Consider the following 27,624-nt stretch of genomic DNA (forward strand, 5'->3'; position numbering starts at 1 on the left):
ACATTGTTAGCTCCCAATACCTAACTAGTATTTATTAGGTCAAGCAATTTGGCATCTACCAAATTGGGCTACAAGGAAAACCTTACACAGGGAAATCCGGTTTTACACTCATGCATAAACTGAGTAAGGGTACACCTCTGAGTGTGACAGCTGGCATCTAAGAGAGTTCCCAATGATCCTTGCCTGCTTGGTAATCGTACCAGTGAACAGAACTCTCCCACCACATTCTGTGACCATAAAGGATGTAAGATGGCATGACTACTTTGTAGTGTGTTCGTTTTACAGCTCTTCTTGCTCACTCAACGAGGGAAGATGACAACCAGCATTAACTTTTCAGCCCTGTTAGTATGCCACTCTGGATATAAAAAAAAAAAAAAAATTATCCAATCCTAGTTTTCTGTGATTGCAACTGTGAGCTTTACCCAGAATCAGTTAAGTTGCTCCCAACTGCTGACCCATAGATGCTGAAGTTTGTTTCTCTAAACTGCTCTAAAAGTAAGTTGTTACACAGCAACAATAGAAAGCCTCGGGCAAAAGGCAGCCTTTCTTCATTTTAGGGCACTGTCTCAAAGCTGCACAAGAACTACCTTAAACTTTAATTTCTCCAACAAAAACAGTTCAACACTATACACATAGGAAATAAGTCTATGTTGAATATCCAACATTACCCCATGTTTCAGTAAATCCTTCTTCAATCAGTTCATTTCAGTCTATTGTGCAATTACCTAATTCTCCCCTATTTGTGATATTCCCTTGACCTTGCTGGATAGGGTTGGTATTTTGAGGTTATGCATATCAACCTGATGTATTTCAAAGCTCAACATTCTTTGTACATACAAACATTTTTAAAACTTCAAAATTTTCCTGAAGTTGGGATATTTGTACAAGTCTGTGATGAATTCTGCTATTTCAAACAGAAAAGTGCTTTCTATGTGCTACCCACTGTTAGTGTGACTTACCTGTTAGATCTCAAATTATCAAAACCAAAACAAATTATCATAGAAACAAATCAATTAACTTGGCCCTTATTTTTTGGTTTTCTTAATTCAGATAAATGTCCAAATACACACATTTAAAAAAAAAAAAAAAACCGATATTCATTTACTCTGTGTGAAACACAATAAAACTAATTGACATGTGACAATCTAGTACATATTTTAAGCCTCAGTGCTTTTGCAAAGCCAGTTAATCTAAACCACTCTGGCCAGTTAACCTTTAAAATCCATGATTTTCAAAATGCCACCAGGATTGCTGAACATACAAGGTAAAGCCAGGAACTTTAGTAGGAGTACTCAAACGCTGAATATACAGTGCATAATGAACAGCATTTTATTGGGGACAGTCAATAATGTCCACAATGCTCTTCTCATTTATCTGTTAATATTAAAAGAAAATATGCATAGCCCCAAACTGCTTTAAAAAATTTAGGGGATGGTGATCTTTTAGACAACCAAATGTTTATAGAACAAGATTCACACATTTTATGTGTAAACATTACACCAAGTATTTGGATACAAAAAATATTTATTTTATAAACTTTATATTTAAAATAGAATTGTAATCTGTCTACTCACAAAACCTAATTTAAAACATGATACATTTATCTCTCTAGCCAATTTGATGTTAGTTTTACAAACAACACTCATTTTTTAATTGTTTTGTATCAAGAACCTGAACTAAATGTTTGTTTTATCAGAAAACATTTCCCTTTTATTTTAAAGAGTGCTTTTTTAAATGAAGGCACCAACAAGAACTACTTTCAGATGGTACAGAATTTCTTATTTCTTGAAGACTCTGTGGTTGACCACTTCTTCATTAGTTACCTGCAGCAAGACACCTTCCTGCCAAAGGAAAAAAAAAGTATCTGAAGAAGTTTATCATGTTTGTCCAAAAGAACCTAAACAACTTCAGTGGTGGTCTTAGGATCAAAGAAGACTCACTGGTGCATATAGTAGAGTAAGCCCTGAGTATCACATTCCTGTAAAGGCAATAAAGCCGGGCAATCAAACTGATGGTATCTAAGGAATGAATTTCAACAGCCAACCTACAACTTTCTCTTCAGGGTGAGACACTGAACTAAAATAACCACATTTAACCCACCTACTTGGTACTGGATACATACAGGCTTCATAATGTAGACAGACACTTCACTCAAGTATGAACTACTATCTGAAAACAGATTCAACCATTTTTGCCCTACCTTCAGTCTCATCCTGATAACAACCATAAATACAACAAATGTCTTTGATAAAAACCCCTAGTTCACTCAGAATGTTTGATCCAAGAAATGTGAATACACAAGGGTGTAACGATGGGAAATCTCATGATTTATTGAACTTGCAGCCTAACTTTTACCTACCATTTTACTACCAACACCACTGAAGGAACCAAGAAAAGCTTTATTAATGATCACTTGGCTTGCCTCAGCTGTTGAAATGAAGCACTTTACAGTCTTTGTGGCAGCAGAATATACTTGTCCATGGTTCATATCAATGCTAAAATTCCAGCAGGGAAAAAAATGATATGTTAAGCACCCAAATCTTCACATGGAGGGGGAGGGGGTAGGAAAAGAAGGAAAAAAAGGGAAAAACAACCAAAATAATTTAAGTAAATGACAGATTGGAAAACAGGGTTTATAAAAATTATTCTCTTGAGTTTATAAATTGTTAAACTCAATTTATAGCTATGTTAAACTACGTAAGAACCACTATACTGAAAGACCATTTAAGAGTATTAGTTTATCTTTTAGGGAGGAAAATTAAGAAAGGAAAAGTAAATAAGATCTTACCTAAAGAAGTTTAACTGAAGCTTAGAACTATTTTGCTCTACACCCTCAGCTTTCGTTGGCATCCTTAAAAACTACTGTAGTTAAAGTTTTGTAGAAACAGCACAGTTTTTTAAGACTGGCTGAACTTAGTAGCCGTCAAGAGTTCTCTTGTACTAGACCTGTGTCCCTGAAGAGTACCTCGCTGGGGTTATTTCCTTTCCTTGCATTGAAGAAGCAGCATCTAAAAGATCTAAAAAGGTGTTTCTCCTTGCAGAGATATCCCTTAAGTTATCTACATAATTTAATCCTGATGAATTGCAGACAACACACTTACATCTGACCAGCATATATCTTATACAAATATAACAACAGCTTTGCAACGGACCTTAATTATACTACCCACTCCTTAACTTATTTAAAATAAAAAGTCTATAATTACACAATTTCCTTTAGAATTATTTTATTAAATCATAAATGTACAACAGCTTCTTAACTCTACACACGCACTTAAATTTTTTAAAGGAAAAACGTTATGTCTTATTACACCATGATCCTGGCTAATAGCTTTTCAAAACTTTGAGAAAAATCTTAAAAAAGGTTTCACATGTCACCTGAAACTTACAAATTTAACATTATCAAAGAAGGAATGCTTCTACACTCTTACAAAGACCACTAGAAAGAAACAACAATTAAAAAGCTAAGAAACTGTCTCAAAGGCATTTTTTTTTTTTTTTACAATCCTTCCTCCACAGTAAGGTAATGTTATTAAATAATCCAATCCATTCACAAAATGGCTCTCTGCATCTGCTCTGGTGTCTTCTGCCATATCACTGCATATTTATGCATGACTGAGATAAGAGTTTCCTTAACATTGTTATTTCGATAACCTGAAGCTGTTCTGTTACCTCTGGGCTCTCATCCTCTCCTATTTATACAGTGAAGCCTGTTTCAACAGAAGTAAAGAGTAAAAAAAAAATAGGTTATGAAATTATCCATCTAACCAGATTTTAAGGAAAGATAACATGATCCTAAAAAGCTTTTACTCCTGCAGCTATGTCTCCCAAGATAATAATAATTGTAAAACTCAAAAGCTACTTACCCATGGCAAATAGGAAGAAGCTCAGTATCGGCTCCTCCCACCATAACCCCCACTTCCTCCACTGCCTCCTGGACCATAGTTTCCTGTAATTGTTGGAACAGCAAGAGAAAACAAACTTACTTTGATTTCCCATGATCACCATAACACTACAGCTGATTCTATTTTCTATCCATCCAGTCTTTAATAAAAACAAGCAGATCCTAACCCTTTGCAGCCAGTTAGCACAATTACTTGGGAGATAAATTACTCAGGTTCATAGACGTTCTTATTTCGTGGCTGATGCTATGCTATTCTTTTAAATAAAGGGTCCTCTCATCCTCATTTGGACTGAGTAAGGGATTTTTTTAAACTACACCAAGAACAAGACACAGAAAATGTTTACTCCTGCTAAAAACCTCAAGAATAAGCTAAGCAATGGTTTGAATCATAGTTTAAGAATTTAGCTTCAAAGACCCTCATTCCAATTTACACCACTTGCAATGTGGGTTACAATTTTACTTGGCTGTTTACCAGCCCCCACCAGAAATTAAATTACTGAACTTCCCCACCTCCAACACCCCTAATCCCAATTTGATGTCATAACTGCTTGCTGAGTACTTCTGTGGAGATTTATGCAAAATTTCTTTATTTTCACTAAGACCATATACACCATAACCCAAACTACTTAGTATGTTATTTTCCCTTTAAATCACAAAAGGCTAATCCTTTAATCACAAAAATCTGAATAATCTCAATTATTATAAATTACCTCCACCATATGGTCCCCCCATGTTCCTGCTACCACCAAAGTTTCCACTCTTCATTGGACCATAGTTGGAAGGTTGCTGGTTATAATTTCCAAAATCATTGTAATTTCCACTTCCATAATTTCCTATAAAAAAATTGGAATACTAGTATAATGGACCTCAGAACAATACAAACATTAAACCAAAGATACATGCTAAGGATTTAGGACAAAGCTCCCACAAAAACAAAAGCAAACATTTTATCTAGTGACAAACATTGAAATAAAAGACCAAGTGTTACAAAGGCATTAATTCCAAATTCCCACGTAAAGGTTGCAGGTGAATTTATTACCTCCTCCATAGTTGTCATAACCACCTCCGTAGCCCCCACCCTGGTTGCCATATCCAGGTCCTCCACCACCATATCCTCCTCTTCCTCCTCCATAACCGGGGCTACCTCCAAAATTGCCACCTATTATAAAATAAGCCTTTAAGTAATCACTTAATATTTTCAATGCCATTTTGAACTGTCTCCTCACATCCATTTCCAAGTTTGCATGTGAAACATTCAATGAAATTCCTCTAAAATAGCTTCAAGGACTGAATACCTACCCTTGGTAAACATGTGGTGGCCGCAGTGCCTACCCAGCCAAATGGATAACACCATGTGTACCCACTTAAATAACCTGCAATGCTACAGCTTTCCCTCAAAACTAAAAATCTTAAGTTATCTTGAAATACTGCATGTATATCGTGGGTAAGGACTGTGAGGCTAGACTAGCAGTGTGGGTTAGGGAGAAAGTAATAATTTTTGGCCTACTGGCCCAAAAGATTATGTCTCTCTATGAATTACATCTCTTAAAACAATGTTCTACGGTCAAGCACGGTGGCTCCCGCCTGTAATCCCAGCACTTTAGGAGGCTGAGGTGGGTGGATCACAAGGTCAAGAGATGAGACCATCTGGCTAACACGGTGAAACCCCATCTCCACTAAAAATACAAAAAATTAGCCGGCTGTAGTGGCAGGCGCCTGTAGTCCTAGCTACTTGGGAGGCTGAGTCAGGAGAATGGAGTGAACCAGGGAGGCGGAGTTTTGCAGTGAGCTGTTATTGCGCCACTGCACTCCAGCCTGGGCAACAGAGAGAGACTGAAACAAAACGAAACAATGTTGTTGGCCAGGCCCAGCAGCTCACACCTGTAATCCCAGCAGTACGGAAAGTTGAGGTGAGGCCGGTGGATTGCTTGAGCCCAGGAATTCAAGACCAGTCAGGGCGACATAGCAAAACTCCTACACCTCTACAAAAAACACAAAATTAGCTGTTAACAGTGGTGCACCCTGTAGCTCCAGCTATCCAGGAGGCTGAGGTGGGAGGATGGCTTGAGGCTAAGGGTGCAGTGAGCTAAGATCACACCACTGCACTCCAGTCTGAGCAACAAAGCCAGACCCCATCTCCAAGAAAAAAAACAGACGAAACACTCCACATAGTATGTTCTTTACTGTAAACAGAAGTAGGGACAAATGAAACACTTTCGCATAACGCAAAACCTAAACAAAACAAAACAAAACAAAAAGCCGGGCACAGTGGCTCACGCCTCTAATCCCAGGACTTTTGGGAGGCCAAGGTGGGCGGATCACGAGGTCAGTGAGTTTAAGACCAGCCTGACCAACATGGGGAAACCCTGTCTCTACTAAAAATACAAAAATTAGGTGGGCGTGGTGGTGCACACCGGTAATCCCAGCTACTCAGGAGGCTGAGGCAGGAGAGGAGAATCACTTGGACCGGGAAGGCAGAGGTTGTAGTGAGCAGACACACGCCACTACACTCCAGGCTTGGGCAACAGAGCAAGGTTGTCTCAAAAAAACAAAAGCCACCTTATAAAAAGAAAAAAAAAAAAAAAAAAAAAGGCTTGTGTTGTGGGCTGAGTCTCAAATTACTTGTAGTTAAATACAAGAACTCAGCTTTCTCTAAAATTTTAAAAGGTAGAACAGTGAGATACAGTACTTACTCACACCTAATGAGTGGCAACACCAGAAATCAAGCCTATTATCAGCTCATAGTTTTAAATGTCCCTTCCTTATCACAAAATCTGTCAGCGTGTACCAGCCTTTTCTGTACGCCAATAAAACTGATATATTAATCACATTTCACGTTCAATGGTAGTTCACAACCTTATCTGTAGCCAGGAGCACAGTGAACATTTTGGAAAATTTCCTTAGGTTACTTTTTGAAAGTTATCCTGGGATGCTTACCATCTAGTTAACGGTTTAGACATATTTTACATTTTTCTCCTACATATTCTCCCACCTCTTAGATTTTACTCAGTTAAATCCAGTCTTCTGCACTTTTCCAGAGAAGCACAGTACAAAAATATATCTAGATCCAATTATTTTGCTTAAGATGGAAAACAGGCCGGGCGCGGTGGCTCAAGCCTGTAATCCCAGCACTTTGGGAGACGGGCGGATCACGAGGTCAGGAGATCGAGACCATCCTGGCTAACACGGTGAAACCCCATCTCTACTAAAAAATACAAAAAACTGGCCGGGCGAGGTGGCGGGTGCCTGTAGTCCCAGCTACTCGGGAGGCTGAGGCAGGAGAATGGCGTAAACCCGGGAGGCGGAGCTTGCAGTGAGCTGAGATCCGGCCACTGCACTCCAGCCTGGGCGAGCGAGACAGAGCGAGACTCCGTCTCAAAAAAAAAAAAAAAAAAAAAGATGGAAAACGATGATGATTATCTTTAAATTTTCATTTTAAATAGCACTCTATTCCTTAGGCTGTAACAACTAAGACGGCAAATTACTTATAGAAGAAATAACTGGACCACTATCACCTAAGCCCTTTATAAGGGGCAATATAAAATGTTTAAAAACTCAAAATACAAATGAACTAAATATACAACATGGTTAGTATACATTAGTCACATGAACAAACCAAAACATAGAGGAAACTGACCTCCAGGCCCTCCTCCATACCCATTATAGCCATCCCCAAATCCACGTCCACTGCCATATCCATCTGTTAGGGGCCAAAAAAGATTACATTTATTATAAGCTGTTCACCATTATTGCTAATACTCATTTTTTCAGTTCTCTTAATACCTCAGCACAATAATTAAGAACCTCAGAAAAGCACACACTACTGCTTCTAGTTTATTCACAAAACATGAAAGCATAGAATTAAATCTCATTACGACCTAAATTTTGAACTCTTAACTGAACAAGTCTCAATTTTAGAGATTCCATTTCATTTATACATAAGAATGACACTTCATGGGGCCAAAGCTTTTCTGATGACACTTCGTTTCACATTATTAATCCAGACAAATACAACTGTTATTAACACAACCCTATTAAACTTCTTGTCTGGCCAAGTCACAGGAACTTGCCAGGATACTATCTATTTGAAGTCTTAGGGAAAGGTTTTGATGTAGTTAGATTTCCTGATTCTACTAATCAAAACCTAATCATATTTAAAATAAAAGCACACTCATCCTTTAAACACACAGAATTTGAACTTACCAGATCCTCCTCTGAAGTTACTTCCTGGTCCTGGTCCGAAATTTCCACCGCCACCACGCGAATCCCCGAAGCCGAAGTTGCCTACAATAAATGCCCCAGTTAGAAGCAAGCCCTTATATGAATAAAAATAAAGAAGAAACAAAATTGAAATTACCTCCTCTTCCACTCCTAGAACTCTGAACTTCCTGCATTTCTTGTCTAGACAAAGCCTTTCTTACTTCTGCATTATGACCATTGATGGTATGGTATTTCTGCACTGCAATGAAAAATTCAAACTCCTTTTAAATTAAATCAACATTAAGCAACTTTAAAAGTTTACCTTTCAATAAAAAAATTAGATGTTAACATACACAAAATTGAATACATGGCAAGAACAGTACATTTGTGGTTAGACACTTACATACGATTTTATCCACAGGATCATGGTCATCAAAAGTAACAAAGCCAAAGCCTCTTTTCTTTCCAGACTGTCTATCAGTAATTATCTCAATGGTATCAATTTTTCCATATTCCTCAAAGTAATCTCTAAGGTGATGTTCCTCAGTATCTTCTTTAATTCCGCCAACAAACAGCTTCTTCACAGTTACATGAGCCCCTGGTTTGCCAGATTCCTAAAACAGTGGTGGGGTAAAAGTCATCCCGACAGAAAAAAACACAAGCATGATTCAAAGTAGCCGACCTTTGTACCATACTTGGCTTGTATCCACCTTAAAACTACCAGATCTACAACAACAGCTTTTAGGGACCTAGCTTTTGAAAAATAAGTTAGCTTCAGAAAACGGTCCAGAAACCCAACAGAGCTTTAATAAAATCTTGAGTTAAAACTTCAGAAATACTTTCCAATGATCAACAAGGCAGCATTCTTTATGTTAACTGCACAAGACAGTCATGGTTTGCTTACCTCTCTTGCTACAGCACGTTTTGGCTCAACTACTCTCCCATCAATTGAATGAGGTCTTGCAGCCATGGCAGCATCAACCTCAGCCATGGATGAGAAAGTTACAAAACCAAATCCTCTTGATCTTTTGCTTGCAGGATCCCTCATTACCTTTCAAACCAAAGAGGAAACTTTAGCATTTAATCTCATTATGGCTTATAAGTAAACAGTCATAATAGAATTTTTTACTATACTGATATAGTTACTTCCTCCATGATTCCCTTAACAGCTACAATACTAATATACAGTAACAATTCAGTAACTTACGTACCACACAGTCTGTAAGCTTTCCCCATTGTTCGTAATAGTTCCTCAAACTTTCTTCTGTGGTTTCAAAGCTTAAGCCACCAATAAAGAGCTTACGGAACTGTTCCTTTTCTCTCTGCAAAGGAAAATACCATTTCAATTTTTATTTACATTTTCCTCTTTGTATGCAGGAAATTAAATTCTTAAATATGAGGTGACCTGCTGGCAGAGTACCTTTTTCCTCTCCAAAGGAACAGTTTCTAAAGTTTTCTGGGGGGGAAAAAAAAAACTTACATCAAATTTAAACCATATGTTAAACTGCATATTAGTTGTGTTACACCAAAAAAATTGCCTCAGCTGATCTACACAAGTTTCAAAGTCATTAATGCTTGATCTAAATTTACTCAACATTAAATTATCTTAAGCAAATGTATTATTACTTAATTTAAAAAATTTCTAAGGAGAAATGAACAAATGTAGACCGTGGTTATCAAAAGATTACTAAATCTTTACCAAAAATTTCAACCCTATAACCTAAAAACGCAGATTTCTATTTATAAACATCAGAAAATAACTTTTGGTTCGATGGTTATGACCCAAAGTTTTTATTTCACGATTCAGTACCATTTATTTTCCCTTAACTGCCCCCTCTGGTGGTGATTCTAAGTACATCAGCCAAAAAAACCTTTGTAAAACACTTTCTCCCTATGACTCTGTGACAAAAATATTTAAAATCATGATATGCATTAGCAATAACCTTAAAAATTACTTAAAACCAGGACAAATTCATTTTTATGACCAGTAGCACTCAAAGCTTAAAAGTTTTAACTGGTTTTTGGACATTGTCTATACAGGATATGACAATACAGAGTATGAATTACTCAGCTTAACCTTATGTACAATAAAATAGTCACCTGGCATAATCTCTAAGCTAACTATTACTGAAAGCTGAAGCTTACTAAACTTGATTGGCCATGTGGCAAGAGACACGGCACGAAACAATTTTCTAACTCAATAGGAAAAACCTCAGACTTGAAATCTTTAATACCTGCAAACAAGCAAATATGCTGTATTACACAGCCCAGTATTTTGGGCAGTTAAGAATGTTAAGTAAACCTGTCTTAAAAGATAACTACGTTAAAAAAAAAAAAACTCAAACGAGGGGAAGTGATATCCAGGACCAACTGCTACGAATGCATAATGCACGCTAGAAAGTCACAGGTAATTTTGAATGAAGAATTATTTTTGGTTCCCAGCAAGCAAAATTGCTGCTCTCATCCCAGCTCTACAGAGCTCTCTCCCCCCATTCACATGCTCCTAATTGCTAAAAAACAGTGGTAAAAGCCAGTTCGGATTTTTTCCTGTAATTGTTTTCAGGACTGGTAAAAATTTAAAAAAAAAAAAAATTAACTGAAATGATCAAACTACTTTCTATGAGACACAACGCAGTCTTGAAATGGTTACTTGCCAAGATAAGTATTTTCATTTTCTCAACTAGTTTTTTCTTAATTGTCGTCAGCACATAGGTGTCTCAACTGAAATTACCGACAATGTACATTTATAACAAGTCTTACAGATCACTAACAAAAAGCAAAAACTCATTACTTACCTCACAATTTTTCCAAACTTACCCGATGTCCACTATCGATTTTAAACAATGTTATTTTATAAACGTGCTTAGGGTCAAAGAAAATAACCAGGTAGACCCCCTTCGCTTGAGACCTTATGCTTATCAATGTAATGTTCAACCAAGATTGCAAACATAAATGAGAAAAGTAACAAAGTTCAAATACAGAGCGGCCCAGGCCCAAAACAATTTTGCATAAAAATACACACGCATTACAGGAAAGAGCCTCTGAAGCCATGTTTTAACCGAAGTACAACTAAAGGATAAAATCGTTATTTCACTTTCCTCGTAATTTCTAACTAATCATCTATAATGGTCCATGGAACTGTCCCGTAAGGATTAAACTTCTCAGTAAAAACATTACTTAAAATACGAGTCGGCTCTACAACTTAAGCGGAATCATCAAGAACAGTAAAGGCTTCTGACGCGAATATCATCCCTCCCCCGCCCAGAAAACCATCCTCGTCCCTGCCCCTCGTGGCCGATGGCTTCCAAAGTGTGTTTATTTTTGCTGCGGTTCATCTGCCGTTTTAGTGACTGCAGACCCAGATATATCCGTTACTCAAATAAATTTTAAAAACAGGAAAAATATAAAACGGTTTCTTTGTCCTACAGCTCGCATTAAACCCGGCCCGACGCCCTGGGTGGTGGTATCTTCTCTGAAACCGGGCCCGCAAACCCGGAGCACCCCCCCGCCCGCTCTTCGGTGTGGCTTCCGAACGCAATGGCGCCATTTCATCGAGGGGAAGGCTGAGCGCCTTTAATGAGGTGCGCAGGACTCTAAAGATCCAAGCTCACAAAACACTCCAAATCCACCTCGAAACGGTATGAAAAGAGCCCGAGAAGAAAGAAAAATAGTTAACCACTTCTATGCCTTGACAGAGAAAGCACACTAACAGAATAAGAGAGTTTTAAGAAAAACGCTGAGAGGAAGGCGAGCCATGAAAATGGCGGCCGCCAAATCCGGTTCCCGGGAGAGAGGGGGAGGGGAAGCTCCGCAACCTCGCTCACGGGGACCCGGTGCCCGCCGAAACACTCGCCGCGGAGACGCCGTGGCCTCCGAAGCACCGTGCTTTAAAAAGGGAATAAGAATTCCCGCCTCCGCGCCCCACTTTCACTCCAGCGGGGCAGCGTCCGCCATGTGAAAGCTCCCCATCCCCCACCCCCAGTGAAGGGAAATGGCGCCGGGAGGCTGAGGGTGGGGAAGCTGTTTGTACGTTCAGGCCTCCGGTCAAGACCCCGTTCATAAACCTCAAGCCCCACTGCTACTGAAGCGGTCCGATTTCCTGCCGCTCTCCCACGGAGGCGGCTGGCCGACTTCCACAAGGGGGCCAACGGCCTCGCCATGCCCTTTCCAATAACTCATTGATTTCAAACCCGTTACCTCCATCGCGGACTCAGTCGCTTCAGCCCGATTTCCCGCAGCCGAGCGAGATGAGAGAGATCTCCGCGGACGAACACGAACCGGACTCGTCCTGGCGCTGTAGTGAGAACTGCCGCTGCTCGAGAAACAACACCGCTAGGAGTACCTCCGCACGGGACCCGGCGCTGCTGCTACTGGCGCTAGAGCCGCTGCCGCCGCTTTTCTAGAACCTTCCCCCCCACTAACGCGTCTTCCTCTACGTCAGGCCGTTGCGTAAACGCTCTAGCCGCCGCCAATGGCGGCAAGGCTCTACGCCCCTCCTTACGCCAAATGCGTACTCCTCCCCCTCTTGTGGCCAGCAACAGTGCCCGACGTTACTTCCGTAAATGCGCTCAGTGAATTGCGGAAGGCTCGAGTCCCGCAAGTTACTACCTCTCGGAATAGGGTCCCGCCCCCCGCCTTGGCGCAAGGCAGGTGAGAAACGGTCGCGCAGTTTGAAATTAACGCCGATGGGAGGAGCTTAATCCGCAGCCCGGAGATCCACCCCTCTCAACCTGGGAGGTGGTCCCTGCAGCTACGCCTTTGATAACCCCCGCCAGAAAAATCGTAGTATGAGCCTTCCCTTTTCGTTTTCCGTGTCCTAACTCGGCGGATTGACTCAGCCCCTTCCGGAAACACCCGATTCAACTTCTCAAATTATCGTTCACGCCACACTGACCTAACCCTGACCCGCGTCTATGCAGCTGACCCCTGGGGCACAGGAGGGGTCTCTGCTGAAAGTGGTCCCAAAGGGGTACTAGTTTTTAAGCTCCCAACTCTCTCTCCCCCAGCGTTTGGAGGATTCCGCACCCTCGCACCGCAGGGGCGAGGAAGTGGGCGGAGTCCGGTTTTGGCGCCAGCGCTGAGGCTGCAAAGCAGAAAAGCCACCGCTGAGGAGACTCTGGTCACCGTTCTCGCCCCTCCTCCCCCCTCCCTCCCCTCGGGGACCACCAGGCCCTACGCTGCGAACGGTAAGTGCCGCGGTCTTCGCAACCGCCCTCCCCCTAGGGCCCCAATTCCCAGCGGGTGCGGCGCGCGACCCCTCCCCCCTGCCGGGCGCGCGCCCGCTGCCCCGCCCTTCGTGGCCGCCCGGCGTGGGCGGTGCCACCCCTCCCCCCCCGGCGGCCCCGCGCGCAGCTCCCGGCTCCCTCCCCGCTCGGATGTGGCTAGAGCTGTAGGCGCGCAGGGCCGGAGACGGTGCAGACCCGCGACCCGGAGCAGCTCAGAGGCGGTGAAGTCGGTGGTTTTCCTTCTCTCTAGCCCTCGCTCGGTGGTGGTGCATCAGATGCTGCACGCGCCCCGGGGGCCCGGTTCTCCGCTCCCGTCCCTTCCTTGCCGGACCCCGCGCCGGGAGCTGCGGGAAGGATTGGAGAGGGTCGGGCGGTGGCCTCGCGGCTGACCTGGCGCAGGGCCGGCGCCGGCAGTTAGTGGGGGGACTGTTCGGTCCTCGAGGGGGTAGGGAGCTGTGGCGACCGTCGCCCTATTTCGAGACAAAGCGCATTTTCCCTCCCCTCCCCCACCAGCGTTCCGGCGGAGGCGCCCCCTCCCCCAGCCGCCACGCGGGGCTGGGTCGAGACTTGGGCCTCCGGGAGGGCGGCTTGTGGTCCCGCTTCCGCGAGGCCTGGCGGCGCGCGGCGGACTGTCCCGAGGTTGCGACGGCCGTCTCGTTAACGTGGCCGCCGCGGGGGGTAGGCGCGTGCCGTGTGGCGCAGTGCCCTTGAGCCCCCGCGCCGCGGCCTTTGTTTCTCCCTGCGGATGCGCTGACCACGAGGCCCGCGCTCCCGGGTGGGGGCGGGCACCTGCGCTTAGGCCTGGGGACGGAGGGCTCCAGCGGAGGGGGTCGGAGGCGGAGGGGGAGCGGGTGTATGCAAAAGGTGATTGCGTCTTGAAAGTGTCACGAAACGGGGCTGAAGCATCGTTAAGTTTTTTCCTTTAGTTAGATAACTGCCGATTGGAAAGAGAGAGGGTTTCTGAGCAGAAACAAAGTTAGGATTGCAGAACAGAGAAGATTCACAGTGGTTTACAGTTGTGAGTTGTTTGGGTAATCGTGCATGGTTTTAAAGCGAAAGGATTGTCCTTTAAAAATGGAACATAGACTTTATTACAAATGGGACTTAGATTGGAAAAGATATTTGTCTCCTATTTTAAGCCATGTGAAGCTGCCTTAGGTACCAAGATCCCCAGTAAAGTCTAGACTCACATGGTTAGAACACGTACTTACGTGCATCATCAGCAATGTAGGTAGGAGCGCAAATCTACTCTGGATTTGTATCAACGTTTGAAATGTGCGCTCCCTACTTGGGGGTTGGAATCCAAACAGAACTTGTATTTAGTTACCTTTTCTGTGTCGTGCAAACTTCTCTTAACTGTCATGCATTTTTCTAGTAATAGTTCTTCAAGTCTGCAATAAAAAATGGCCTCCAATAAAACTACATTGGTAAGTTAATGAAAAGCTAAAGTATGTAAGGATTTAACCCAAGGTTTTTTTCCCCAAAGGGTAACTTTGCGTCTTTGTGGTTGAGAAATTTACATCGACGTATTTCCCAGCTCTCCTAGTATAATTATAGGGGAAAATTAGGAGCAAAACGAATTCATTACATGGAGATACTTGCTGAGTTGACTTAATAGCGTCTTAACTAGTTTAATCTTTGAAGGACAGTGCAATGTGGATTTTGCTGAGGATTTTTATCTTCAGATAGAAATACACACATTTTTGCAACGTGGAAAAATATTACATAAAATGATAAAGCCCTTGTTGGTTGGCGTAATTTTCCTTAAATCCCCAGAATTCTGGAGAAGTATTTTCATTAAAGCCAGATTTAAAGAACCAGGTACCTTGTGCACCTAGGTTGGAGCAAAAGTTACTGAATCTTTCAAATTACTTTGGTAATATAATCTTTTACTTGGAAATATAGAAGAATCTTAAATATAATTCATTGCGGTGTTTTTTTTTTTTTTTTGAAAAAAGATCGAAATAGCAAATACGATCCAGAAGGGAGAAAAGGCTAGATTTTCTGTATCTTATTCAGCCATGTCATGTTACAAGTTTTTTAAAACCCTGAAATATTCACGTAAAAATCATGAAATTCAAAGTTACAGTTGTCACAATATTTAACTCTCAACATACTGCATTAATCTTAAGCGGGTAAAGGTGAATGTTAATGTGTCTTAGGTAAAGTAAAGCATTTATTTTTGGTCTGTATATGTTCTCTCTGGATTTCACACTAGAAAGGGCACGTTGGTGATTTTTAATTTGTGCCATCATTAGATTCTATGTTAAGTCAGATACCCTGGAAAACAGAAGTTGTTTTTGCACTCAATTGATACTCTTTGGGGTCTGTTATTTATTGGTATTTAAGTAGTTTATTTTGTGAAGGATCACAGGTTGGCCACTTTAAAACTTTTTAACTTTTCATTTTAAAAATTCATTAGTGTCGTGAGATATGTGTACTGTTAATTTCACTTAAATAATGGGAAATTTATTTTGACTCAAATCCACGTTTAGAAAAAAGTGCTGGGTTAAGCCAAACATATACAACAAAAGAAAATGGTGAGCATTTGAAACTAGCTTATGGGCCGGGCGCGGTGGCTCAAGCCTGTAATCCCAGCACTTTGGGAGGCCGAGACGGGCGGATCACGAGGTCAGGAGATCGAGACCATCCTGGCTAATACGGTGAAACCCTGTCTCTACATAAAAATAAAAAAAACTAGCCGGGCGACGAGGTGGGCGCCTGTAGTCCCAGCTACTCGGGAGGCTGAGGCAGGAGAATGGCGTGAACCCGGGAGGCGGAGCTTGCAGTGAGCTGAGAGCCGGCCACTGCACTCCAGCCTGGGTGGCAGAGCAAGACTCCGTCTCAAAAAAAAAAAAAAAGAAACTAGCTTATGAATGCCATAGTAGTAAATACCGTATGGTATTTTGTCTGCTTTTTTTTTTCTTTTTTTAACCTTAGTGTATATCCTTTTAATTTTGTATATTTATTTTTTACTTCTTCTTTATTTTGTTAGCCTTCTCCCTTTGTGGCAGTAGCTGTTTTGTTTTTCATGTAGTATAGGTGTCTATTCCAGTTTGTCTTTGCTTCTCCCACTATTATTTCTACCTTCTTGTACTGTATAGTGGCAGAAAGCTATTTGGGCCCAGTACTCAAGTATCTTGACTAATGAGAATCATAAGACCTGACTTGGAAGTGGTATCCAAAGAAGTCAGGTGTTTGCTGCATTTTTTTGTATTCCAGGGGACTTTTATTGTGTGTGTGTGTGTGTGTGTTACCTATATGCTTGCTTGCATAGCTTGAAATGTCATTTTGCAGTCTTGAGGCCTTTCTTACATATGTGTCTGCGCACTTCATATGCCTGCATAGCTTGAAATATCCTTTTGTAGCCTTGAGGTGTTGCTGTTAACTTTTTTCTGCTTGCTGCTTTACTTGTGGGATGGCTTTAGTGACTGGGCAATTAAGGTTTATCTTTTTTTAATAGTATTTGGGTTTTTTGGTTTTGTGGGGGTTTTTTTTGAGACAGTTTTTCTCTTGTCCAGGCTAGAGTGCAATGGCGTGGTCTTGGCTCACCGCAACTTCGGCCTCCCGGGTTCAAGCGATTCTCCTGCCTCAGCCTCCCAAGTAGCTGGGATTACAGGCATGCACCACCACGCCTGGCTACTTTTTCATTTTTAGTAGAGACGGCGTTTCTCCATGTTGGTCAGGCTGGTCTCAAACTCCCGACATCAGGTGATCTGCCCATCTCGGCCTCCCAAAGTGCTGGATTACAGGCATGAGCCACCACGCCCAGCAGTAGCATTTGTTTTAAAATGAAATGTTAAGGTGGATTCCTTCTCTGCCCATAGGATCTTCTGATTAACCATTTCGGGGATTTTTCCCCCCATTTTTAATCTCATAAAAATTTTCCCCATTTTTAATCCTCTCATAGCAAATCTTGAGCTATTGGAAAGAGCTGGTTGAGGTTGGTCTCCTGCTTCTCTTAAATAGTGTCATACCAAAAAATGCCTGTTTAAAGTGAAGTTGGCTACAAATATAGACTTTGTCTTGAGAAACCAGGAAGGAAGGATTTTTTTTCACCTTAGGGAATTAAAATCTCCCCTTTTGTCCTCTTGAAGTGACAGCTATATAGGTTCTAAGTGGTAGGAAATATTATCTACAGAGATGGAAAAATAATCTTGTCCTTTAATTTAACCTCCTAGTGGTCTCCATAGTTGACCCTGCAGTTGGTATCAGGATCGTGAACCATGTTTTCATTCTGCGCTTACCTTTTATCTGTATTATTGAAGCTTTTGACATTAGTATTTGAATTGAGAAGGAGGCTCTTAGGTCTGTGGGTTCACCTAAGACCTGTCACTACTATTTTCTTGTCTGTATCACCCTTTAAGTACTTCCTGCATAGTTGCTGTGTTGTTAAAATGAGTGAAAACTCTAGTAAACTTGGTCTTTTAAGACTACGGGGCCGGGAGCAGTGGCTTACGCCTGTAATCCCAGCACTTTGGGAGGCAGAGGCGGGTGAATCACTTGAAATCAGGAGTTTGAGACCAGCCTGGTCAACATGGTGAAACCCTGTTTCTAATAAAAATATAAAAAAAATTAGCCCAGCATGGTGGCATGTGCCTGTAATCCCAGCTACTTGGGAGGCTGAGGCTTGAGAATTGCTTGAACCTAGGGAGGCATAGGTTGCAGTGAGCCGAGATCACGCCGTTGCACTCCAGCCTGGGCGACAGAGTGAGAGACCCTGTCTCAATAAAAAAACAAGACTGGAAAAAAAATAATTTTTCTAGATAGTGTTTTTGATTGTATTATTTTGGTGGTGGGTCATAAGTTTGAGCTAAATCAACAAAATAAAGCATTCTTTTATTTTATTGTCTGTTGACTTTTAATCTTTCCCTGTCTGCCTTGGGATATGGAAGTAAATATTTATGTTGAATGTAATAATGTAAGCAATTGAGCATTGAAAATGTGCCCAAAATTCAAGAAGAATATTTCTTAATTTCTCATTTGTTTTATTTTAGCAAAAAATGGGAAAAAAACAGAATGGAAAGAGTAAAAAAGTTGAAGAGGCAGAGCCTGAAGAATTTGTGGTGGAAAAAGTACTAGATCGACGTGTAGTGAATGGGAAAGTGGAATATTTCCTGAAGTGGAAGGGATTTACAGAGTAAGAAACTTTAGTGCATCTTTATTGTATGTTTGACTGCAGCTAAGTGGTTTTAGAATTTGTTTTTAACCTCTTTTACCTGCTTTCCCATAGATGTCTTTAAATGTAAAGACACCTTGAATTTAGGTATCTTATTTGAAGTCTATTTAAAAAGAACCAAGACTTTATTGTACAGTTGAAGCTGAGCAGACTAGAGACTAGTTTATTACCCTGGGGAGTCAAATTTATAAAATTATAGAGTGTAGTTTACTATGTAATATATTTTAATGTGGTTAGATATTATACAGATTATAACAATCTGCCTTGTTTTCCTCCACACAGCGTACTAAAAAACATTGAAGCTATACAGTATAGACTAGTGGGTCTCATACAGGATTACATATAATCTAGGCTTTATACTAAGTTTATTATATCCTAATATCTAAGAAGTAGAGCCTGGGCATGTTTTAAGCTCTCTGGTTCCTTGTGTTCTTTGATATGGATTCTTGATAATTTTCACAAAATGTGAATAACTTGAACATGCAGCAATTACATACTTTAACACTTAGTGTTTGTTGTGCTTATCTGCTTTGATTCTTTCCTGTTACATCACAAAGCTCCATAGGCAGTGACAATTAAAAATGGATAGGTGGAGATCAATTTCCTGAGCTTGCTGGAGATAGAGCATATGGTAGTCAAGTGATTGGGCTTCACATATCTGTTATCTCGTGCTTTCCCTGCTCTTCACATTTAATTCATAGCAGTTTGGGAAATATGAGTTGAATGGGCGATTTACGTTTGCCTGTTTTATTCTCCAGTATTTTTAGTTGAAATTAAGTATGTATCATAAGTCCATACTTTATTAAGCCCATGAAACATGAAAAATTATTTTTACCTAGCGAAACTTTAGGAAATGAATGGGCTCCTCCCTTTTTCTTCTCCCAAAACTTAAGGCCACTAGCAAAATTATACTGCATTTGGCCATGTGCAGTGTAATAAGTAATGTAAAAGACTTTTTTTTTTTGAGACGGAGTCTCGCCCTGTTGCACAGGCTGGAGTACAGTGGCGTGATCTCAGCTCACTGCAACCTCTGCCTCCCGAGTTCAAGTGATTTTCCTGCCTCAGCCTCCCGAGTAGCTGGGACTACAGGCATTTGCCACTATGCCCGGCTAATTTTTGTATTTTAGCAGAAACAGGGTTTCACCATGTTGGCCAGGCTGATCCCAAACTCCTGACCTCAAGGGATCCACCTGCTTTGGCCTCCCAAAGTGCTGGGTTCAATACTCAGAGCAGAGACTTTTGTTCTCTACCGAGTAATTTGGATTTACTAATTTGGAGTCTCAAATTAGAATGTAGGGCCTGGGTGCAGTGGCTCACACCTGTAATTCCAGCACTTTGAGGGTCCAAGGCTGGAGGATCACTTGAAACGAGGAATTCAAGACCAGCCTGGCCAACAAAATGAGACCCCTTCTCTATTAAAAAAAAAAAAAAAAAAAAACGTATGTGTGTTTTAAGTTAGCTGGGCATGGTGGTGCATACCTGCAGTCCCAGCTACTTGGGCTAAGGCTGAGGATCGCCTGAGCCGGGAGTTGGAATCTTCAGTGAGCTATGATTCCACCACTGCACTCCCGTCTGGGCAACAAAGCAAGACCCTGTCTTTGGCAGAGGCAGGCCAGGGGGTGGGGTAGTGTAGGGAAGGAGGAAATTGTTAGTATCTGCAGTACAGAGGACTTTTTATTCCCCCAGGTGTCTATTAAAATGGATCTGGATAATGGTGATGAATCGTGTCTAATTCAATCATTTTTTTTTTTTTAAACTAAACACAGTGCTGACAATACTTGGGAACCTGAAGAAAATTTAGATTGTCCAGAGTTGATTGAAGCATTTCTTAACTCTCAGAAAGCTGGCAAAGAAAAAGATGGTACAAAAAGAAAATCTTTATCTGACAGTGAATCTGATGACAGCAAATCAAAGAAGAAAAGAGATGCTGTAAGTATAAAATACTGCCCACCAGCCTGTCCTTATGTAAAACGTTGATGGCTTGATTTCTTCCCCCCCTCCCCGCCCCCCGTGAGATGGAGACTTGCTCTTATTGCCCAGGCTGGAGTGCAATGGCATGATCTTGGCTCACTGCAACACCACCTCCCAGGTTCAAGCCATTCTCCTGCCTGAGCCTCCCAAGTAGCTAGGATTACAGGCTCCCGCCTAATTTGGTATTTTTAATAGAGATGGGGTTTCATCATGTTGGCCAGGCTGGTCTTGAACTCCTGACCTCGTGATCCTCCCGCCTCAGCCTCCCAAAGTGCTGGGATGACAGACGTGAGCCACCGCACCCAGCTTTTCCTTTTTTTTTTTTTGGAGACAGAGTCTCCCTCTGTCGCCCAGGCGGGAGTGCAGTGTTACGCTATCTCGGCTCACTGCAACCTCCACCTCCAGAGTAGCTGGGATTATGAGGGTGCGCCACCACACCTGACTGATTTTTGTATGTTTAGTAGAGACGGGGTTTCATCATGTTGGCCAGACTGATCTCGAACTCCTGACCTCAGGTGATCCAACTGCCTTGGTCTCCCAGAGTGATGGGATTAGAGGCGTGAGCCACCCCACCAAGCCCAGCTTTGATGGCTTTTTTAAAACGCAGATACTTTTATAAAAGGCCTCTTAATCGTATTTTAAATATTTTAATATTTAGGACAATAAGGATGGGCATGGTTTAGCCTACATTGTGTAAATGTGCTATAAGTGCTTATGCCACTTAGGTTGTGCTAGTGCAATTTTTCTTAGTTTCATGGATTTGATCCCTGATTAGACCCATTAATTACCTGTGGTCCCAGGCTAGTAATCTTAAGTACAAACAATATTAAGATTTTTGAAAGCCTTTGCACTATAGTAAAAACAATGCAAACAGAACTTTCTGATTATAGTCCATTAATGGCATTGACCACCAAAAAGTATTTGCATGTCATCTTTGTATTGCCAAACAATGCCTTGATTTTGAAGTCTATAATCTTTGATAATTATTACACACTTTCTTGACATGAATTGAGACATTCAGTTGATTCACTATACATGTGTTTTGGTCCAGTCTTTCCTTTACTTACGTCTCTGTGGCTTCAGTCAAGTCAGGTAACTTCTTACTTACATCCTTGACTGTAAAACAGATTATACTTATCTTGCCCGCTGTACTAGTGTGGCAATTTGGGGAAACATCTTGGTGCTGAATTAGGTTCTAGGCTTAGGCACTATAAACATGATTTAAAACTTAATCATTTGAACTAGAAGCAAAGAAGTACAACCTTCATGATAACTCTGTATAAGGTCATAGGTGTAATCGCTATTACAGATGAGGAAACGAGATTGACTACAAATTTGGTTTTGAAAGTAAATCATATGCTTAGCAGAAGCAAGGTTTTGGCCAGGCACGGTGGCTCGCGCCTATAATCCCAGCACCTTGGGAAACCAAAGCAGGAACATTGCTTGAGCCCAGGAGTTGGAGGCCAGTTTGGGCAACTTAGTGAGACCCCATCTCTACAAAGAGAAAAAAAATCAGCAAGACATGGTGGACACCTCCTGTAGTCTCAGCTACTTGGAAGGCTGCAGCAGAAGGATTGCTTGAGCCTGGGAGTTGAAGGTGTAGTGAACTGTGATCATGCCAATGCACGTCAGCTTAGGCAATGGAGCAAGACCTTGTCTCCGAAAATTATTAAATAATAAATCAAGCACAACTTTAACAATACTTATTGAGCCCTTACCATGTGCCATACTGTGTGCCAAATCCTTTGCTTTTAATGTGCTATGAAATACCTGTGCTGTAGATACTAAAATTCTGTTTTATGAAACCACAAAGAGGTTAAGTTGCCCAAAGCCACACAGCTCGTAAGTGGGGTAGGTCCATCATTCTCACCCTGGCAGTGTTACTCCAGAGCCTGTGACATTGACGTAAAACTCTGACAGGAATAAAGGATTTATTGATATCATTTGTTCTCCAACTTTTTTTGGTCTCAAGGCCTCTTTATATTCTAAAAAAATTATTGAGAATCCCCAGAGAGCTTTTGTTTATATGGGTTATAACTATCAATACTAACATGGTAGAAATTAAAACAAATTTCTAAAATGACTTTTCTAAAAAAGTTGAGAAGGGTAGCATTTTACATTTTTACAAATCTTCCACTTGTGTCTTAAGGCAATTTTACTTAAACACATTTGATTGCTGTGGCGTATTGTTTTGGTGGAGGTATATGAAGACAATCCAAAGTCACAAATAGGTGAAAAAAGGGGGCCTTACACAAACCCCTCCCAAAAAGAACTCTGGAATCCCCAATGAATCCGTAGACCACATTTTTAGAACCACTGGTTTATATTAAGTACTTTCTAGTGCAGGGCGTCTAATATTTTGGCGGCCCTGGGCCACATTAGGAGAATTGTCTAGGGCTACACATAAAATAGACTTAACACCAACCACAGCTGATGAGCTTAAAAAAAAAAAAAATCGGCCGGGCGCGGTGGCTCAAGCCTGTAATCCCAGCACTTTGGGAGGCCGAGACGGGCGGATCACGAGGTCAGGAGATCGAGACCATCCTGGCTAACACGGTGAAACCCCGTCTCTACTAAAAATACAAAAAAGTAGCCGGGCGAGGTGGCAGGCGCCTGTAGTCCCAGCTACTCAGGAGGCTGAGGCAGGAGAATGGCGTAAACCCGGGAGGCGGAGCTTGCAGTGAGCTGAGATCCGGCCACTGCACTCCAGCCTGGGCGACAGAGCGAGACTCCGTCTCAACAACAACAACAAAAATCACAAGAAAGTCTCAGTATAAGAAAGTTTACAAATTTGTGTTGGGCCACCTTCGGAGCCGTCCTGGGCTGCAGGTTAGACAAGTTTGTTCTAACATTTCCTATCATTTAGAATGATCACAGATAGTTGGTGTGAGTTTTAACATTTTTAATATTTCTCACTGTTTGTGTTTTGTTTATGCTTTTAAAATGCATTGGTAATTCAGACTAATTCCTGGAAGTAATTTGAAATATATTAACTTTCAAGACTTTATTATTACCAGAAATAAAGAGATTAGTTTTTCTGTATGCCCACACAACTCTGCCTTTGGTGTCACTGAATGCAGTAATTTTCTTGAGTTTTGATTCTGAATGTTTTTGGAAATTTTAAGTGTTCTACGTTGAGTATCAAACTCAGGTTGTTTTTCTACTTGTTAATGGAAATCAGATGTTTTTAATTACTAAATATGGGTTCTTGCTCTAGTCATTTCTGTCTCGCTATTGGAACGTGTTTATTTAAAATAACGCCGTGAAAACAATTTAATACTCTTGAGTTTGCTGTATGAAAAAAATGTCTTCTAAACAGGCTGACAAACCAAGAGGATTTGCCAGAGGTCTTGATCCTGAAAGAATAATTGGTGCCACAGACAGCAGTGGAGAATTGATGTTTCTTATGAAATGGTGAGTATGCAGGGACTGTTAGATTTGAAAGTAAGAATAGACTTTTTTTTAAATTCGTGAAATGGTTTTCATCATTAGGTAGGGAAAAATTACCTGCCGAGAGGATGATTCTGGTTAGTTCTACTAGTAGTGTTTTAAAGCAAGGGTCAGCAAACTGGGGCCTGTTTTGAAAATGAAGTTTATTAGAACATAGCAACAAGTAACATATAACCCTCCTGGAGCACTTAATACCTTTTGTTTGGACTATTATTTTTTTAAATGAATGGTTGTCAGTTGACAAACAACTTAGACTTGTAACTGAATTTTTCTTTTTCTTAAAACAGGAAAGATTCAGATGAGGCAGACTTGGTGCTGGCAAAAGAGGCAAATATGAAGTGTCCTCAAATTGTAATTGCTTTTTATGAAGAGAGACTAACTTGGCATTCTTGTCCAGAAGATGAAGCTCAATAATTGTTCACATTTTTTTATATATATTTATATATATATATAAAATTTGGGTCTTGGATTTTGATTTACTAGTGTAACAAAATAACTACATCCTAATGAAAATCAAGTTTGATATGTTTGTTTTGAAAGTAGCGTTGGAAGAGTTGTTGGGGGGTTTTTTGCATCCATAGCACTGGTTACTTTGAACAAATAAATAAAAGCTTTCTGTAGTTGCTTCCTTTATCAGAAAAGAACATTTGATACCATGGTATATTATTTCCTCTTCATTGAAGAACAGCTTTTCTAAATGTTGGGGGAAATGTCCATAGTCATTACTCAATCAAAACTTGTGTTCTCATAAGCCTAAGGACCATTTTAGGTTTTTTACATGTTTTTGTGTGTGTGTGTATCCATAAAATGCATATGTAAATTTTTCTTTGTTTTTAAGCATTCACCCAAACAAAACATCACAAGTAAACCCATGTTTCTGAGATGCCAATATTCTGACCAAAGTAAGAGATACTCACTTCAAGTTAAATTGAAAATTTTCCTGAAGCCATATATTTCAAGTGGAATAAGTAATTCTAAATAGGACAATTTAAATTGGATAATTTTAAAGTATCTATAATTGCAGTGGTTTATTTGCAAAATTCCTAAAAGGAAAAATTTTATCACTGCCATCGCAGCAGGTTTCCTCATCCATGTGAGGAAACTAGACAAATGCTAGTGTGTTTTAACTAGCTAAACAAAACTAAGTTAAATGAAAATTTAAAATTTTCCCTAGTGAGCCATTCCTTAACAAAATGTTGAAATCCCTGTTGCTGTACTGACTAAAAGGTAATGATGAATGGAATATGTAAGACTTCGCTCATATAAACCTAATCAGATGGTTAGAGATGTTGGCAGTTGAGGACCTGCTGCCATAAATGTGTGAACAGCCTTTTGTAATCTAACCTATTGACCTGCATGTTTTTTCTTTACCCCAACTGATACCTTACATGTAGGCTCAATCTTCAGTTACTTGCTTTACTGGTTTAACAAAAGCCAGGAAGAACAACTTTGTAGTAATCAGAGTGTTATCCAACTGTATATTGTTTACTTTATTGTAAATACTGGTGAACAGTGGTTAATAAATAGTTTTATATTCCTTTATGCAATTATTAGACTTTTCTTTCTTTATTTGATACACCTTTACGGTAGAAATAGAAACGCCCGCACTCATTGGATTATCTTTGTTTATAAGTTGGATGATACTAGTAAGGCATTAGAGTACATATCCTAGATCTTTTGAGCTTATGAGTTTTAAACTTGAATATGTATTTCCACAGGAATGTTTCCACAGTTGGGAGATAAAAGTTAGTTTCATGTGATCACTAGGAGGAATTGTCTCATTAAAATGAGGTTTTAAAATCTGGTGGTTGTAACTATCTTCTAAAGAACGTAAAGTATTCTGATAGGGCTCAGTGTGATGATAGACACATTTTAATTGATTTCCAAAATCCATACAGAAAAGGAAATAACTGATGTCCTTGTAATCCCAAAATTTGGGGAGGCCAAGGCAGGAAGATTACTTGAATCCCAGGAGTTTGAGATCAGCCCGGCAACACAGCGAGACCCCACCTCTACAAAAAATTTCAAAATTAGTTGGGTGTGGTGTCTTGCACCTGTAGTCCTTGCTACTTGGGAAGGTCCCTTAAGCCTAGGAGTTTAAGACAGCTATATATACATGCCACTGTGCTCCAGCCTGGATGACAGACTCTCAAAAAAATTTTTAAAATACTGTCCTTTTATACTTATGTTTGTATTACTTTCCTATTGGTACTTTAACAAATTACCACAAATTTAACCCATTTATGGCTTACCGTAGTTCTGTGGGTCAGAAGTCCAAAAATCAGCGAGCTGAAGTCAGGTTATCAGGGGAGTTCCTTCTGGAGTTTTCGATGGCAGAATCATTTTTCCTTGTCTCTTCCATTTCAAAAGGCCACCTATATTTGGTTCCTGGCCCTTTCCATCTTCAGAACCAGCAAGCAGTAGAGCATCTTGCATTATCTTTCTCCCCCTTCCCCTCTTCCTCTTTCCGTCTCTCCTGGCTACCACGGTGTATTATGGAAGGATTGAGCCAAACCATTCGTTCAAGTTCTTGAATTCCTGGAGCTTAGGTCTTTAGATGAAGAGAAAACCCTTTTTCTATCATTTCTACCCTCTGATGTCTGTGTAATAGGCTTCTTGTAACAATTCAGATGCTGTAGAAGTAAGGCCACCTCACCAATTTCCTTGCTTCAACTCAAAGTTTAATTGACACCCATATCTCTACGTATATGACTTTATACTTTTTTTTTTTTTTGAGATGGAGTTTTGCTCTGTCACCCAGACTGGAGTGCAGTGGCACGATCTCAGCTCACTGCAACTTCTGCCTCCCAGGTTCAAACTATTCTCCTGCCTCAGCCTCCCCAGTAGCTGAGACTACAGGCACTCACCACCATGCCTGGCTAATTTTTGTATTTTTAGTAGAGACGGGGTTTCGCCATATTCGCCAGGCTGGTCTCAAATTCCTAACCTGGTGATCCGCCCACCTCAGCCTCCCAAAGTGCTGGGATTACAGGCGTGAGCCACTGTGCCCAACCCACCTTTATACATTTAAATACAGTTTTTAGGCCAGGCATGGTGGCTCACGCTTGCAATCCTAGCACTTTGGGCAGCTGAGGTGGGTGGATCACCTGAGGTCAAGACCAGCCTGGCCAACATAAAAAAAACCCCTCTCTACTAAAAGTACAAAAATTAGCCAGGTATGGGGGTGTGTGCCTGTAATCCCACCTGCTGTGGAGGCTGAGGCAGGAGAATTGCTTGAACCCAGGGAGCGGGGGTTGCAGTGAGCCAAGATTGTATCATTGCACTCCATCCTGGGCAATGAGTAAAACTCTGCCTCAAAAAAAATTTGTTTTTAACAAAAATAATTATTTTATTTTATTTTATAATAGACTTTTTCTTCCCAGCTCTGTTTCCACCACAAAAGCCAAGGTAACAGCCTGGAAAAAAAAAATATATATATATATATATTTTTTTTTTTTTTTTTTTTTTTTAGACGGAGTCTTGCTCTGTCGCCCAGGCTGGAGTGCAGTGGCCGGATCTTGGCTCACTGCAAGCTCCGCCTCCTGGGTTTACGCCATTCTCCTGCCTCAGCCTCCGGAGTAGCTGGGACTACAGGCGCCTGCCACCTCGCCCGGCTAGTTTTTTTGTATTTTTTAGTAGAGACGGGGTTTCACCGGGCTAGCCAGGATGGTCTCGATCTCCTGACCTCGTGATCC

At 41.0% G+C, this 27,624-nt stretch overlaps 2 protein-coding genes across 9 annotated transcripts; one reads left to right on the forward strand and one right to left on the reverse strand.

Moving 5' to 3' along the window:
- Window positions 1-1,079: 1,079 nt before the first annotated feature.
- HNRNPA2B1 (heterogeneous nuclear ribonucleoprotein A2/B1) lies at window positions 1,080-12,554 on the reverse strand. 6 transcript variants are annotated; one of them, XR_747188.2, is made up of 13 exons: window positions 12,302-12,515; window positions 9,525-9,560; window positions 9,316-9,426; window positions 9,009-9,155; window positions 8,508-8,718; window positions 8,262-8,363; window positions 8,108-8,188; window positions 7,542-7,604; window positions 4,944-5,063; window positions 4,615-4,737; window positions 3,867-3,949; window positions 2,423-2,495; window positions 1,080-1,841 (listed from the first exon to the last, which is right to left on the reverse strand). XR_747188.2 is itself a non-coding variant. In XM_010356535.2 (12 exons), exons 1-11 carry the CDS (start codon window positions 12,305-12,307, stop codon window positions 3,888-3,890), a joined length of 1,062 nt encoding a protein of 353 aa, XP_010354837.1. In that variant the 5' UTR covers window positions 12,308-12,515; the 3' UTR covers window positions 1,080-1,841; window positions 3,867-3,887. The 6 variants fall into 6 exon arrangements, 4 of the variants coding, with proteins under 4 accessions (XP_010354837.1, XP_010354836.1, XP_010354838.1 ...); XR_747187.2 differs by having other exon boundaries at window positions 1,307-1,841; window positions 2,360-2,495; XM_010356535.2 differs by lacking the exon at window positions 2,423-2,495.
- Window positions 12,555-13,151: 597 nt separating this feature from the next.
- On the forward strand, window positions 13,152-25,476 carry CBX3 (chromobox 3). 3 transcript variants are annotated; one of them, XM_030933164.1, is made up of 6 exons: window positions 13,161-13,290; window positions 14,705-14,756; window positions 18,327-18,469; window positions 20,275-20,437; window positions 23,799-23,893; window positions 24,217-25,476. In XM_030933164.1, the coding sequence occupies exons 2-6, from the start codon at window positions 14,733-14,735 to the stop codon at window positions 24,341-24,343; spliced, it is 552 nt and encodes a 183-aa protein (XP_030789024.1). In that variant the 5' UTR covers window positions 13,161-13,290; window positions 14,705-14,732; the 3' UTR covers window positions 24,344-25,476. The 3 variants fall into 3 exon arrangements, with proteins under 3 accessions (XP_030789025.1, XP_030789024.1, XP_010354834.1); XM_010356532.2 differs by lacking the exon at window positions 13,161-13,290 and adding an exon at window positions 13,401-13,555; XM_030933165.1 differs by lacking the exon at window positions 14,705-14,756 and having other exon boundaries at window positions 13,152-13,290.
- The last annotated feature ends 2,148 nt before the right edge of the window (window positions 25,477-27,624 follow it).

This window comes from Rhinopithecus roxellana, chromosome 6 (genome assembly GCF_007565055.1).
Source record: "Rhinopithecus roxellana isolate Shanxi Qingling chromosome 6, ASM756505v1, whole genome shotgun sequence".
NCBI lineage: Eukaryota > Metazoa > Chordata > Mammalia > Primates > Cercopithecidae > Rhinopithecus > Rhinopithecus roxellana.

Excerpts from the sequence above, each read along its gene's own strand:
- CBX3 (XM_030933164.1), top strand. The coding sequence starts at position 14,733 with ATGGCCTCCAATAAAACTACATTG. Across the intron at positions 18,470-20,274 it reads AAGTGGAAGGGATTTACAGA|TGCTGACAATACTTGGGAAC; the intron begins GTAAGAAACTTT and ends AACTAAACACAG. Across the intron at positions 23,894-24,216 it reads TTGATGTTTCTTATGAAATG|GAAAGATTCAGATGAGGCAG; the intron begins GTGAGTATGCAG and ends TTCTTAAAACAG.
- HNRNPA2B1 (XM_010356535.2), bottom strand. Across the intron at positions 9,427-9,524 it reads TTCCTTTGGAGAGGAAAAAG|AGAGAAAAGGAACAGTTCCG; the intron begins GTACTCTGCCAG and ends TTTCCTTTGCAG. Across the intron at positions 4,738-4,943 it reads TTATGACAACTATGGAGGAG|GAAATTATGGAAGTGGAAAT; the intron begins GTAATAAATTCA and ends ATTTTTTTATAG.